The sequence below is a fragment of the Ixodes scapularis genome, unplaced genomic scaffold (assembly GCF_016920785.2).
Source record: "Ixodes scapularis isolate PalLabHiFi unplaced genomic scaffold, ASM1692078v2 PGA_scaffold1__304_contigs__length_218370807, whole genome shotgun sequence".
Lineage (NCBI taxonomy): Eukaryota > Metazoa > Arthropoda > Arachnida > Ixodida > Ixodidae > Ixodes > Ixodes scapularis.
The window spans coordinates 171,369,973-171,385,638 of NW_024609846.1; the positions used below are offsets into that span (position 1 = coordinate 171,369,973).

Here is a 15,666-nt window from a genome sequence, read left to right on the forward strand (position 1 = left end):
GTTAGACAGCACCGGGGGTCTTCAGAGCCACGCGCCTGCCTGGGCTTGTTCGTACCATCCACGGCTCTACATAATAATCGTTGCCCTTGCTTCTAATTGTGTGCCTTAAGGGGGGACATGGCCTCGGAATTCAAAATTTTCAGAAAAAAACGTTTTTTTTCAAAAATGATATGTTATATGCTTATTAACTTCCAAAGAATGGTTTCAGAAACTTTCATTTATAAAAATGCAGGATTTATCTCAGAATAAATTATTTTCAACATGTCGGCAGCTCTCCGAGTCAGCAGGGAACAAGTTTTTTGTGTTTTTTATTTAGCGCTGCTCATACTCATTTAACCTAGCCAGAACATTTTACCCTCACTGGAAGTGCCATTTACTCTAGATTTAGCCCGTAGAAGCTTTCGAAGTTTACAAGTATCAATGGCCAGGAGGACCCGATACATTGAAACAGAAAAAATTCTGAAAATTTGGTATGAGCAATTTTATTGGTTTAGATCTGAAACAAGGTTTACAATTGGTCCTTCCCGGTGACGTGATATTGTGTCGTCTTCAGTAAAGCCCCTTTACAGTATCTCCCATTTCAGATCCTATTCCTGCTTTGCTGCTCTTTCTCAGTGTGATTTGCCTCTTAGTCCTTGCCAGTTTATCTGTCAGGGAATGCCTGCTACAAAAGTTAGCGAGCCTACAAACAACACAAACTGGTAGCTATTGCCAGGGGAACAGGGAAGTCTCAAAGAGGAAGGTTCTAACAATGTGCCTGGTGAATTTTGCCTACCTCGGACCCACAGAAAAGAAAGAAACCTAAAGTTGAAACTTTAAATGCATTTTTCTCAGTTTCACTTTTTGGCAGGAAATATGGTGTGAGGAAATGTATCATTGGACGTTTTGAAAGTGTAAAGATTTCATTCAGTGCTGTCCTGGACTGAAATTTTCTAAGGTACTCATAATCTGAAAGAGGTAAATTCTTCATGACCAAAACTGAATATTTTAAAACTCAGAAATTTGTTAAAATCGTTTGTTCTTTTTGGCTGTTATTGTTTTTCTCTAGAGTTGCATTTTCTACAATTAATTTTTGCCTTAACTTGCACTATGGGTATTCTACTTCACATTAAACCAAACATTTTGTGGATTGCAATTATTTTTTTTCTTAAATACATTTCCTAATAAAGTAACTTTTTTCTGGAGCTTGTTAAGCATAGTATGTTGTAGAGTCGGCCGATAAGACTGAAACTTTAGATGTCATCACTCCTAATGGGGTTCAATTCACCCTGAAAGTTTGAATCAATTTGAGACATTGGTTCAAAAGTTGACCCTCCCAGGCCATGTCCCCCCTTAAAACCTCTCAAAATTTCCTATTACGAGAGGTCACACCTGGCGGTCCCGTACATTTCCAAATTTTTTTGCGCATCATTCTTTCTTTTTTGACTCAAAAAACTTTTGTCAATGTTATTAACGACCATTTCCAATAGGTAGTATGTACGGTTGACCTCGCAAATACAGCAAAACCTTCGCTCTAGTGAAATGCAGTTCCAGGGTCGCCGCATGGGTGGCGCCAGGGTGCCCTCTCGTCATAAAAGATTTGAAGAAGTTCTATGGCACTCACTCGGTCCTAAGAAGTTGCAAATGTGTGAATGGGCCTCAACATCTGAGCATTTGCTTCTGTAAGCAAGCGCAGTTCAGAGGCTTAAAACCTGAACATATCGGGTACAAACTTAACAGCATGGTTTCGAACGTGTTTCGTTTTGCCGACCCCATTTGCAGTGTTAAGAAACCAAATGGTGTTGGCTTAGGTAGTTCAGCGTTGGTTCCAACAAGTGTTTTATGTACCATACTTTTCCTTTTTGTAACTTCAAGTTTAATGGCTTTAATTATTATTGCTAAAACATTCCTCGAATCTGTTTTTTTTTTTTTGTTGTTTTTTGTCAGCTTTGTGCATTGACCTTAAAGGACAAAGCAAGGTTGAGACTTTTATGCACAAACAACTGGTGACAAGCAGTTACAATGCACTCACTCACACTCAAACGCAAATGTGTGAACCAAGCCTTAATTAAGCACTTACTGCTCGTGCATGTCGCATTCTTTCCTTGTGGCCGCGCCAGGTGGGCCGCCGCAGGCTGCTGCTGTCTTAGTTTTTGTGCACCGAAGTAGTTGCAGTGTCGTTTAACGTTGGAACCTTATCACTGCAGTTCAATCGCGGGTAGTTAGCACAACGTCAGTTCACTTTCGTAAGTCCCATCGCTTTTTTTTTTTTGCACGCACTTGAAATCCAGGCACACCGTTTGCACGCATCCTGCAACAAAATCCGTACACGGTGCGGGTGGGCGACCAGATTCGGCTGGACTGCATCTCGGAGGGGGACCCCAAGCCCTCGGTGTCGTGGAGGCGGCTCCAGCAGCCCATCACCACCTACTCCAGCACGGAGGAACTCCAGGGCGGAACCACCACGCTGTTCATCCGTCGCGTTGCGCCGTCAGACTCCGGCACCTACGTGTGTGAGGCTAGGAACCACGGAGGAGTTTCGGAGGAGAGGATACAGGTCGTTGGTGCGTTGTAACCACAGCTTTTGTTCGTAAAGTGTAGCTTTATGTTGCATCTTTATTTTCAATTAAATTTTTCGGTTAAAGAACTAAAGTGCATCTGCATATTGGTAGGATCTGAAAAGCATAGTACAATGATCTAATGTTGATGAGATTCACAATGACGATCGTGATAGTTTCAGTGTGCGATTGTTGCACCAAACTGCACCAAAATGCTTATCCCGCTACATCCTGCTACGTTTTGTCAGAATGTGAGCCCAGGAGGTACTTCCTAGCTGCCATTCGAGAGAAGTTCACTAAAATCAAATCATTTGAGAACTAGAACCTGAGCTAAAGTGAAGAAAGACGAAGATCTTGTGACTGGATGATTAATAAGCCTTCCTCCTGCACCTCATTTTTTTCTCACAATATCAGTCCACGGGGGCGAAGGCCATGTTCCCACATTGGTTGCAGACCAGAAGCTGGTGACTGCTTCCGTCGGAAAAGAGGCCGAACTGCGTTGCCACGTTGAAGGTGAGCACTTCCAAAACTCCGTTCGAAGTTTTCTGCTTTGCCTTGATAATCATATTAATAAAAAAATTAAAATAATGATTGAACGTTACTTTTTGAGTTACAGGTTGAGGGGGGGGGGGGGGGGGAACAAAAAATAAATTTTATCTTGACTGGGTCCCACCACCCTTGCACCATTGTAGATGCAGCTGGCTATAACGCAGGAGCGGGGGCCATTCCACGCTCCCAGTGCCACATGCTTTCCAAGAGGAATCACACTTTGCAATTCCTCTTGGAGATTAATTGTTCTTCCAGTTTGCGATCACGTGCCAACTTGGTCATCTGCGAGGCACAAGGCAGACGGCACCGAAGCACTTGGCGACGTTATAACTAGCTGTGTCCACGATAGTACATTGCTAAGCTGTAAAACAAAACAAAAAACAAGATTTAAAAAAAAAAATGGCACAAAGGACAAACACCTAGAAGTCCCCATTTTCCCCGCTAAATAAAACTGGGAAGCTGGAACTCATGGCATCCATTTTCCTGCTAAATTTAGCGGGAAAATTGTGTAACACATTTCTGATGCTTGTTTCCGACGCTCGTTTCTGACGGTCCTTCGTGACGTTCCTTTTTGAGTATTTTCTGACATGGAAACGACCCATAAAACATGCACTGTGTTATAACAACGGTATGTGCAGCTGCAATTGTTCACACACTACTCAAGGAAAGCTTTCGTAATAAAAATGCAGTTGAGCAGGCTTTCTTGCAATGCTATTTATAATTTGGTAGGAGGTAGTTTCACATTATTTTTAAGCGTAAAAAGGAAAGTAGCATATTTTGTCATTTGAATAATGGGTTGATTGTTAAAAAGTTGTGGTGTTTCATAGGCCTTTGCATGGGAACCATAATTAACTTGTATTTTGTGTTTAACATGTAATTAACTTCGCAGGTTCTGTTGCATCGTTGTTTCCCCCCTTTATTTAAACGGACCTCTCTTTGCAGCCACCGAGCGACCAATTATGATCAGCTGGGTCAAGCTGCACGACGGCAACATGTCCGAGCACACCGTTGAAAACGGGATACTGCACTTCCCGAGAGTCCAGGCATCGGACGCCGGAGAATACATGTGCTCCGGTTCCGACGAAGGCCACCCCATTTTCACCGTTCGTGTACGGCTGGCCGTCATCGGTGAGCTTGCATTACTATCTTCTGCCGATCTGTTTAGTTTTTTGGCAATGTTTCGCAGTACTAAATGTGCTGGATGCACTCTTGTTTTAACCTAGCTGAAAATATATTTATAACACTCGAATTTTGAGCCGAATAATTGTCTTCAGTCCTACAGTTCAGTTAGGTAGTAGTGGTAGTGTCCGAAACAGATATTTTACAAAACTGAGTATAAATCTTTATGGGGGATCGGTGGCCGAGCGGGCTAGCGCACACCGGCTCGAAACACGTGGAGCAAAGGCTCTCACTGTGGGTTCAATCCCCATCCCTGCCCGTTTCGATATGGAGGAGCATCGTACCGGCGTATGGTCGTGCATCACTACTGCGTGGTGCATGGTGAAGACCACAGGCTTGCTGTAGTACTGCACTTGCTAAATTCCTCTACAGCGTAAACCAGTGTCATTGCAGCTCAAAGGCAAACCGACCTTGCGTTGTATAAATGCAAACGTCATACTTTTGGGGGTATTTTTGAAGTTTACGAGGACGGACTATTAACTTGGTTGGGTACACTTTTTTGGTGGCATGGGTGCATTAAGGTGAGGCACCTACAGTAGTGGCGATAAGCGTCGCTTCCCTACGGTGCGGCGACGTTGGTAGGGACTCCCCTTTCCAAACTGGTTTGTGTGTGCGCATGCATCAGGTGTCTTAGGAAAACCAATTGCAGGTTATGTAAATGTTACAGATCTTTTATTCCAAAATGTAGAATTGCGGCCAATGTGAAGTTTTATCAGACATGCCACATTGTGCTGATGCATTGCTAGTGTAGGAACCCCAAAATTGTATTCAACACATTTAGGTGCAACTTCTGCAATTATATCTAAATAAGTTTCAGGGTGAATATGTGGGATTTAAAGCATTTTATAAATGTAACTTGGTCAGGAATAGACTACAATGTTGGCTGTATTTTTTTTTGGAAAACTATTTCAGAAACAATCGAGGGTTTGCTGCGTGTTGTGTTGTGCTGTCCTCCTTGTCCCCACTCTCCAGGGTTAAAATAATGGTTGCTATTTTAATGTGTTCTTACACGTGCAAAATACTACTATTCAATCATCAGCAAGTGAGAGGAGGTGGTTTGGGAACCTAACTAGGTAATAAATTGGAGAGGTTTTCATGCATCTTTATTGTTTGATAGAAACTATTAAATTAAATATTTAACACAAGTAAAATTGATTTGATGAGATTACTGAAAGGAATATTTTATTGATATTCAATTCTATCTCAAAGTTTTTAGTTCACACTCTTCCATTTGTTAGTCTCGATTTGGTTTTGTTAAGTCTCTACTGACCTGTGTAACCACTTTTCTCCTTGCTTACATCCAGGGATCTGGTCAAAAGGCAAGTAGATTGTTGTTTGTACGCCATTTTTAGTGTTTTTACTTTTCAGACCGATGTACATTGCCTCCTGAGCTTAGTCCCATAATGCCATTGTGATTTGTCAACTCTGCCCAGTTGCTAGAATGACTGGAATACTACCCCCCTCGAGTTGGGGACTGTGACCCAACTGGGCATGTCTTGTGACCCAACTGGGCAGTTTAAACGGTAGTTTGTGTCCTCTAACCTTTATGGTGCATGCAATGGCAGCAAGTTTGGAATGTACTCTGTGTTTGGGCAGCAAAGAGCAGCAAGCTTCACAGCTTACAGTCATTAGATTAAAAAGTTCTAAGCAATTTTCAGAAGTTTTTAATGTGGAAACGGGGCTCTTTTCTGATAGCAGACAACCTTCGCCTTCATGTATTTGCGGACTATTGCCTGCCATGTCCATTGAAAGCTTCCAAAAATTGCTCGTAACTTTTTGATTAGATAACGATGAATTCTGAAACATTGGTGTTGGGTCCCAATCGCTGTATATACTCACCTTCTGATGAAACACAGGGGACGTTGCGAGCCATAAAAGTCAATCCAATGCCATGCTAGCCTCTTGACCTTCAGAAGGGGTGCAACGATGGGGGAGGGGGGGTGTAGTTATGGGATAGATACACAACACCGAATTAGCCGGAATGGCTCATAGCATCCGCAACAATCCGTTGTAAGGCACACTGGAGTACAGCACTACATTGCGGTAGAGACTGAGTGTTCAACGACGCATAGTTCATTTTTGTAAAGAGAAACACTTTTTTTTTTCCAGGCACTTGGTAGTATACATTGCATGATAAAAAATGAAGTTAAATAAATGCTATACATGCTACACGGCACTGAAAGGGCTCTTTTTGTGTGTTTGCTGTACCTTTCCAGCTCCTCCCCGCATCCAGCTGAACCCGACCCAGCAGAATGTGAGGCCCGGCCACCGAGTGTTCATCCGCTGTTCAGCCGATGGCGAGCCCCCCATCAGCTACCACTGGTCGCGTGTCGGGGGACAGCTGCCCCCCAACACCGTGCAGACGGACGGCGTGCTCGAGTTCAGGGGCATCGCCCTCACCGATGCCGGCAGGTACATCTGCACCGCCGCCAACGCTGCCGGCAAGGCGGAGGGACACGCCGAGGTTCTAGTCAATGGTAAGTTTCCCCGTCTGGATGTGGATGGCGAAATTTAGAATCAGTACGACGGGTGTCCACATCCGAAATGAGAAAATTAACAGGCGGAGAATGAAGAAGACGAGAGGGAACTTTACGCGGTAATCGAGGTAATATCGGGTAGAAATTTAGATGTACAGTTGAACCTTGATTTAGCGAAGTCACCGGGACCCCCTAATTATTTCGTTAAATCGGGAGCTTCGTAAAGTCGAGAAAGACGTTCTTCGGGATAGGCTGCGCGGGGAATCCGAATTTGTTCGTTGCATCAGGAAAGTCGTAAAATCGGGTTTCCTTAAATTGAGGTTCAACTGTATTCTAATCCTATGGACACGGTTGAGAGACACGGAATGTGCAGGGTGTTTTGAGCTCCCCCGCCATTGGGGCGACAGAGGTTTTGCTTCAATACGAGTACAAACATACTGACACATACAATGCTTAATTAAAGCTTCTCAGCTAGCTCGGAGCTTTGGGTACTGGATCACTGAGCAAGAGGCCGGTCGTTCAATTCCCACCGAGGGAAACAATCTTTTGTCAAAACCATTGGCCATGTCATCATAATTTTCGTTGCAACATTTTCAATGCTCTAGACTTGGGTACCGGCCTTAAAACACATTTGGTATTAAAAACAAGCTGGCACAAGTACATAGCTCAATGTACGTGCAGGTCCTTTTTTCCTGTGTTAGGTTTTTGTAGATTTCTTTATAGTCTTCGATCTGGCTGGAAATTGACAGACTGCATCAATAACCCTTTCTCAACTATTAGCCAAAATCTTCTATAACGATGAAATTTTCCCTTCCTAACCCCCGAAAGTTGTATTTGTTTCCATCGGAGGGGGAAAACTCTAATCACCCTCTCGTGGCTTCCACAACGCCAGGTCAAAGACAAAAGATAAGGCAAATATTTACAGGAGGGCAAGACCCTCCTCCCGCATTGGCCGCAACGTCACTGAAATGATGGGACGCTATTGGATGCGGAGGTGGCGAAGGGATATATGAATCCCTTTGAGGGGCGTTTGCCATTACCTTCTTGACCTGTATCTTACTATAGGGAGAATGATGTTTCGGTTTCAGCAGCAAACAAAATGGCACTTTTTCAATTTACTAGACTGAATCTGGAGGAACGAGATAGCATTTCGGAATCGGGATGCCATCCACATTCAGATGATGCCTTTGGATTAGGTAGCTAAAAAAGTCTGCAGTTCCCCTTTAATTTTACTTCAAATTAGATCGAGGTGTCCAGGTATCAAATTTGAGTGCAAATGGGATATGAATACTGTTAACGACTTTATTTTCGTGGGCTCAAGATTTCGAGAATTTTCTGAAGTGTAGGTTTCGGGAGTGATTGGTAGGAATATGCTATGTTTTCGTAACAGTGGGATGACATAATGTACATGATAAGTTTTTTTAAGATATTTTTTTGTTATTTTAGACTTTGCTAAAATTAGGTCCTCATGAAAATTAAGTCATTTACAGTATACTAACATTTAACTTCAAATCTAACTCAAATTCTCTTAATATACAGATATTTTACATTGAATGTGAATTGAGCATGTATTTACGAAGGAATCTCAGCTGGAAAGTTCCTAGAAAGGATGCTCATGGAAAGCAACAGTTTTGTTAAGTGTGAAACATTTCACATACTTATATAATAATAAAATAAATTCCCTGATGAGGTAAGTTCTGTAATACATAATGCAACATGGAAAGCAAAGCAATGGCTACCTTTTTTATTTGGAGGTGAATTGAGGTTTTTCTTTCCCCCTTTTTCATTAGGTGAGAGAGCCCTCCCCTCGAAATAAATTAATTCACTTTCATCTTATTTGGCATTGTATTTTTAAGATGAGGGGTTGAACTATAATTTATAACCAAAGAAAGCTGACCTACAGTAGCAAGCAAAATTTCAGACACCATTGAGCAAACGGAGGTGGTTTTTCAAATAAGGTTGCCTTGAAGCTTGTTCGAAAAACTTGTATATTTAGAACAGTAAAGGTGCACAGTGAATTGAATCTAGTTGCAAACATACTTCTCAGTATTATTTGCAATATTGAATATTCTCACTTCTTTGTTTTAAATGTTTACAGTATTTGTTGTTAAAACAGTTCTTTCTTGAAGAAAGCCCTCACTTTGTTTTAGTTTGGTTGCCTCTCTTTGCACCAACAGCATACCTCATGGTGCTTTGCTGCATAGGAGCTGAATATCTGATGACTGGCGATCTAATGACTCTGTACTACACGGTTTTGAAGTGTTTGAGTACTGTTGGGTTCCCATGCAAAGGTACGGAATGGAATGGGAAGTTTTTGGAAACACACTTGCAGGATTCTCCAACTGGTGTCTCTTGTACATTTGTCTTCTGTGAGAAAGGTTTAGGCACTATGACCCATTTATCGTGTAGCACTTTACACGAAATTATACTTCAGCAAATGGGGTTGCTCACTCTCATTTCCTTGCTCTTTCAGAAGGCTCTGAAATTGGATCACTGCGGAAGGAAGAGACTGCCTTTGTTGGGTCCAACATTGAACTGAAATGCCCACTCACTGGATCTTCTCCTGAAAGGATAGAGTGGACCAAGGATTTCCGCCAGCTTCCCCAGAACGCCAGAGAAGTCAATGGTGAACTCTGGTAAGAGAGGCACTCGTGGCACACAAATATTTTCTAGCAGGTTTTACTTCCCTTTAAGTTGAAAGTCTTCAAATGCATATGATTATATCGGGGGTTCTCATGTGGGGCTTCATGTATTTCTTGCAAGGCATTTGTAGGAAAGGCCTCTGAGCCGTCTATCATCTTAAATGCCTTAATAACTGCTTTTCTTTAGCATGGTCATGTGCGCCATGGAACTGTGACATTGACAGATAGATGTATTGGAAAGTCGGGTAGTTGCTATATATTATTACCTTTCAGTGGCTTCTTTTGTGCGATAGTTCCACAAACTATGAATGTCACGTTTTTAAACAAGTATTTTTTTCTTGTTAAGGGAGGACACTACTTGAAATGGTCAACTATTGAACTTTTTGCGTAATATAAATTAAATTTACAGTACCTACCGTAAAATACCGGGCAAGGGCAAACGTCAACTCAAAATGTGGAAATAATCACAAAAAATGGGGGATGGGCGCTTGTCCAGTCATCAATTTTACGTATAAATGTACCATGCGTATTCACTCAGATCTTACAAATGTGGTAATGGGGTTTTAATGTGGAATGGGTGGATACGCGGTATTTTACGGTATATACCGGCAGTTGTGATGCAGAATGCAGTGCAAAGTATCAAACGAATACTTGAAAGGATAAACATCTAGGACAGGGACGAAAACGGGACTTCTTTAATTGAGCCAAAACATACGTGTTGCTGCTCAATGAGAGAAGTCATGTTTCCGTCCCCGCCCTACATGTTTTATCCTTTCAAGAATCCGTATCTATTCACCGACACGCTCGTTTTCAATTATTAAAGGTTTCATTGGTGTACATCAATTGTGAAAGAAATTATAGTTGTTTTTATCAAAAACACACTGACATAGTTTAGGAAAACTCGTTGGAAAACTAATGTAAGACCCTATATTTTTATTCACTAGACTCACAGTAGAATGCTGAAAAGTGTAACTGTGAAAACAAAATTTCCAAAAAGTATTTTATTTTATGCTAACATCACGCTGAATGGTTAAATACACTTTTTGCCTTATATGTCGTCGACAAAATCTTGTCATCTTTTATAAAATACATTTACAAAGAAAAAAAAAATGCCACAGTTGTATTGCTCATTAAATTTCAGTTAGGAAAAAAAATGAGTTTTTTTTTTTTGTCCCGTTACTAAACAATAGTTTTCCTAAAGTGAAGTTTATGCCAAAAAGTGGAATGGTGAAAACGCTTTCAAAGTGCTTCAACCTCTACCTTTTCTTTAGCATTGCTGGACCAAAAATAATTTATATAAACAACTATGCTGTGTAGACAAATGAAACTTTCTGGAAATACTCTCTAGATGTTGGTGGATATAAATATGGCATTCTCCAAAATCACCTTTTTTGGCAAAAATTTTTTTTTTTTTGTGTTTTTTTTAAACAGTGCCAAATTCATATGTACTAGCAGTAGAAACCCAAGTTTTGTCTTTGCTCATGAATGTGAAGAAGGCAATATTTTCAAGATAACCTTTGCACTTGTACAGGTCGACATACAGTTCACAGGGCATTTAAACCAGCCGTGAACTTTTAGCTCAATAGCAAGATTGTCAGTTGCTTTTTTTATATTGAAATTTACTATGACCCTTTAGTAATTGCTGAATCGGCTGTCTTTATCAAGCATGAAGACCTATGGTGTATGCAAGAGAGTACACTTTTACGTAGAAGTACCTTTCTTGGGAGTGTGCATTTTTTTTAAAAGCTCAGCCACTGATTGTAATTATTTATAAGCGAGTCTTTTGTAGACTTGTCAAGAGAATTGTTAACTTTGAAGCCCTGTTCTCTCGTGGGAAATATTTTTTATCATGAACTAACTAGAAGCCATTTAGCATCATGGCTTTTTTGGCTGGTGCAAGCTTTTAACTGAAAGTGATATTGACAATAGATTTGTAGCGGGTTCTAAGATGCAGTTATAAGTAAAGTTTAAGGATGCAAGCCTCAAAAATTTCAGGGACAGCAGCAACCGCCTACAATTCCAACGCTTTTTTCTTCCCGAGAGGCAGCCAATTGCGGCATTGTGCTTCCTAGTTGGGGGCGATGTAAACACCAACATGTGGAAGATGGGGACCTTTGCAGACCACCAGATGAGAATGCACAACTCCGTACCCTAAATTAGGGTGTTTTGCTGTTTTCAGGATCAAGGACGTTCAGCAAGGAAATCGAGGAAGGTACATTTGTGTGGCCAAGAATGGGGACAGTGTGACCTCTAGAGATGCCGTGATCCTTCACGTGAGAGGTATGAAGTTTTCTTGCATTGCTTCTAAGCTGTCCTTAGCATCTTTTAATGTCAAGTTTATAGTGGAATTCTGGCCAATTTCAGGGCAGTGGATGTAAGAAGAATGTCCTTAATTCCATATTTTGTAAATTATGCTCAATGACCTAAACTACAATTGCAGGGTTCCCGAATGCCCCATTAAGTGCAATGCAGTAGTGACTCAATGCGCACAATTTAATTGTAACGCAACCAGGGCGGACACAAGTATTTCCGGAGGGGAGAGGGTTCAGGTGTTGGTCAGCGTATCATATGTTTAAGAACTTAAATTCCCACTTTCCCATTGGCAGAGCAAAATGAGCAATAAATTCCCATTTGCTGCGATGCTTCATATTTCCAAGGAAAGCCACCCCAAAAAGAAGACCTCTTCCTGGCACTGCAGCCCGCGCGCCGGTAAAAGGGCGAGGGTGGTGCGAGTGGTGGCCGCCGCTCTTTCCACTCCCTCCCTGTGCACTACTGTATCACGTGTTGTATGCTCTGCTTTCAGCCATGTCGCGCCGCCCGGCCGGCCTCTGCAGAGGGCAGCAGGTGCGCTGCTTGTAGGAATGTGCTGCGTGTAGGAATGCGAAAGCATTTTTACACATAAGCAGTCTTAAGTGTCCTCCTGTATATTTTTTTAATCAGCGTCTCTTTTCGATAAACGGTGTTTCTCTAAACTGTGGCTCTGCTTTCTCTAAACCGAGCTTCGATCTCTAGAACATGTTTAGACGAAATGGCGTTCAATCAACCGTAGTAAACCCACATGAGACTATGGTTTTTGTAATTTCTCGCAGACGTTCCCAGCCTTTCAGTGAAAATTCAAGCGAGCAAGGAGTATGTACACATGGGAGACAGCTTGGACCTGCGCTGTCACGCGACTGGTGACGGTGCAGCGTCAGTTCGATGGACCAAGCTGTCCCACGACGGCCACTTCCCCGAGAATGTGCGGGTGCGAGGCGCCGTGCTCTCGGTGAACGGCGTTCGAGCCGAAAACGGCGGCGTCTACCGTTGCTCCATCGACAGCCCCGCCGGAACGCTGAACGACGACTACGTCCTTGCCATTGAAGGTACGACACGGCGGTCCTAGTCACAAAGGAACTACTTCTGGCAGTTGTCTTTGTTGTCCTTTGTTTGTTTGCTTTGGTTTGCTCGCTTGTGCGCTTCTTCAAAAGTAGTCAAAAAAAGATTGTGTTAAATTGTGTGGGCTTTTTCATTTTTAGGTGTTTGTCTGGTACTAGCAGATTTTTCGTTGGCATTGCTTTGTGTGTGTGTGGGGGAGACTCATGGCAGCTCGAGGTGTAGTGTAGATTTGACTTTCTTTTCTGGCTTAGTAGGACTGCTGCTTAAGTTGGATGTAGTGGAACTTTTAGATCTAGTATTTGAGGATCCCTAAAGTTTTTTCTTATGGCTTTTAATAATTATGTTTTAAGTTTTCACTGGCAGCATATTTTGTGCACCGAAATGCAGTGATGATCAAAAATCCATAAATAATGTCAGGCAGCTCGGTAGATGGCATATTTGTGTTTTGATATAATCGTCACTACAATATGAGGGGTGTTTTTATAACAAATGGTCATCTTCACTAAAGGTTATTTTTTCAAGCAAATGGGTGCAACCACATCTGGACTCGATATATTTTTTTATTTATATAAAAAGATTAGCTTAAGGTTTGTACTTCCTAGTTTGTTTTCTATGGTTTTTGCCTTGTGTTGGTCGTTGCCTTATTTATTTTCTCCGTAAGTTTGCTTCATGTTTGATTAAAAATGAATGTGCTAGCCTTGTTTTTACCGTTTGTTTAAAGAGTACATGTCATAAGCTGTGTTATCAAAAACTGTATGTCCTTGCTCTAGTCAATTTGTCATAGTTTTCTCAAGTCTAATTATTGTGCTCATTATTGTGCCAGTTTGTTACCGCACTTTTTGTTCCACTATGTGGCATTTGGAAAATGCTTCTTTCTTTGTAAAATTAAAATCATTCACATGTTGTCACTTCTGCATGTCGGATTTGCTACACCTAACATATGTACTAAACATACTAAACAGTTGCTGTTTGTCCTACCACAACATGTAACCAAAGCTTTTTTTGTGTGTGTGTGTGGATGTTTATGCTTCAAATGCTTCTGGGTTTTTTTACCATGTGCAAGGCTGGGGGGAAACCTTTCAGGAATAACCCACCTCCCAACTAACAAGACTTTGCCTTTCACGCAACTTCCGACTCTTGGCGATGCCGCCGATAACCCGTAAGTAACACGAAGGGTTCTCTGAAACAAGCCACTCCTCCTTCAGTGGATTCCCTTGTCTCGTCCTGCACAGAACCCTCTGCCCCTGCAGCAAACGAATGGTTGTGGTCCTCTTGGTCTCGGGAACTAGCGTCCCTGTTCCTGCATCTAACGACCGCATGCATCTCGCAGTGCCATTGTCACCGACGGGTCTAGACGGACTGGACGGATAAGATGTTCACTTTGCCTGCGATGCAAACGCATAATTGCAAGAGCTTGGACCAGGAATTCGTTTGACGAGTTTTTGCGCAGCTGAATCAGTCTGAAAGCAGCGTGCTCATGCTCGGCGTAGAGCCAGCTAAGCTCCGTCTTGTGCTTCTATGCCGGTCATTGACTCTGGCACTTGTTCGTAATGTCTGCACCAAACCTCCTGCAAGTTTTTCCCAGCACAAATAAGCCGCAACTTAAACTATATTTTTATGCGATGGAAGCAACACCAAATTAGAAAATTTCAGCATGTCTGTAATGAAGACCTGAATGCACCTCAAGCCAATCATTTTCACACCTGCACGAATTTCCATTTAGTATTAATGCAAGATACGTTCGTTTCTAATTACCAAGCTCACTAATATTAAAACAAATAAAAAAAATTATTCTGCATCATGTAAACGTTTGCATGGTACTAACAGCTGGAAAGAAGTGACACATGGTCTGACGAAAATTGATAAGAACTGAAAGCAGTTGGGCACTCCACAGTTAATATTTGGCAAAAGGAAAAGGGTGTAATAGGTAATATGAACTTAAATACCTAATCATTTGTAAACAGCTGTGTTTTATGGAATACTGGCCACATTGCTCCTGCAAAAAGTATGCATTGCAAATGCAAACGGTGGATGTTATATTAGACTTTGCTAAAGGGCCTATTTAGGAAAATAATGTTTGCTATAATTGAGTTCTTCATTACTTTTGAGTAATTAAACCTTTAATTGGTAAATTTAAAGATAGGGTTTCAATTAGAAACTTTCTTGGCATCGTGAGAAACCACTGAATTAGTACTCTTCACAAAAATATTAACCCTGCACAGCATTTCGTGGCATTCCAAAAAATGCACTCACTTTGGATGCACCTTTGATTTTTGGTTTCCTATCGAAACGCACCTCGACGCCAGCAGGCCTGCTCTCCTTGGCCAAAGCATGCTACTACAGCCCCTCCTCCCTTGTAGGAGAGAAAAAAGTTTTTGTGAATAGGTGAAATTAAACGGTGCTGTTTGAATGATGATACAAGAATAAGCTTAAGATTCTTGGGTTTACCTCCATCGTGCGAAAAATGTGTGGTGAACACGTTAGTCGTGTTTGGCCATTGGGGAGGGGGGGTGGCGGAACTGTTGGCATGAAAATGCATTATGATAGACGGTGCGAGGCTCGCGATTATTAAATTTTTCATTGCAAGTCTTATGTGAACATGAAATGAGTATGAAAATTTAACTGCAAATCACATTTAATGGTTATTGAGCATAGATGACGTAGTACATCAGAGCTGAGAATTTTTATTAGAAAGCTTATCTATGAAAGTAAACAGTTTTATTGCATGGGAAATATTTCACATACTTGTATAAGAACAAAAAGAAAAATGGCCTTGATGAGATGAGTTGGAGAAAACATAATGTAACATGGCAGTAAAGCAATGACTACCTTCTTTATTTGAATACTGATTGATGTTGTTTTCTTTCCAGTTCTTTTCATTAAAATTAAGAGTCAAACTATAATCGC

At 41.6% G+C, this 15,666-nt stretch overlaps 1 protein-coding gene across 5 annotated transcripts in view; it reads left to right on the forward strand.

The window, feature by feature from the left end:
• The window catches only part of LOC8039553 (basement membrane-specific heparan sulfate proteoglycan core protein), a 430,543-nt gene that overhangs the window by 369,534 nt on the left and 45,343 nt on the right, over positions 1-15,666 (forward strand). For all 5 annotated transcript variants that reach the window (XM_040222261.3, XM_040505271.2, XM_040222262.3 and 2 more), the window contains 7 exons: positions 2,271-2,543; positions 2,952-3,050; positions 4,029-4,214; positions 6,482-6,742; positions 9,216-9,378; positions 11,564-11,664; positions 12,474-12,746. In XM_040222261.3, coding sequence (XP_040078195.1) covers positions 2,271-2,543; positions 2,952-3,050; positions 4,029-4,214; positions 6,482-6,742; positions 9,216-9,378; positions 11,564-11,664; positions 12,474-12,746 — 1,356 coding nt within the window. The remainder of the gene's footprint in view (positions 1-2,270; positions 2,544-2,951; positions 3,051-4,028; positions 4,215-6,481; positions 6,743-9,215; positions 9,379-11,563; positions 11,665-12,473; positions 12,747-15,666) is intronic.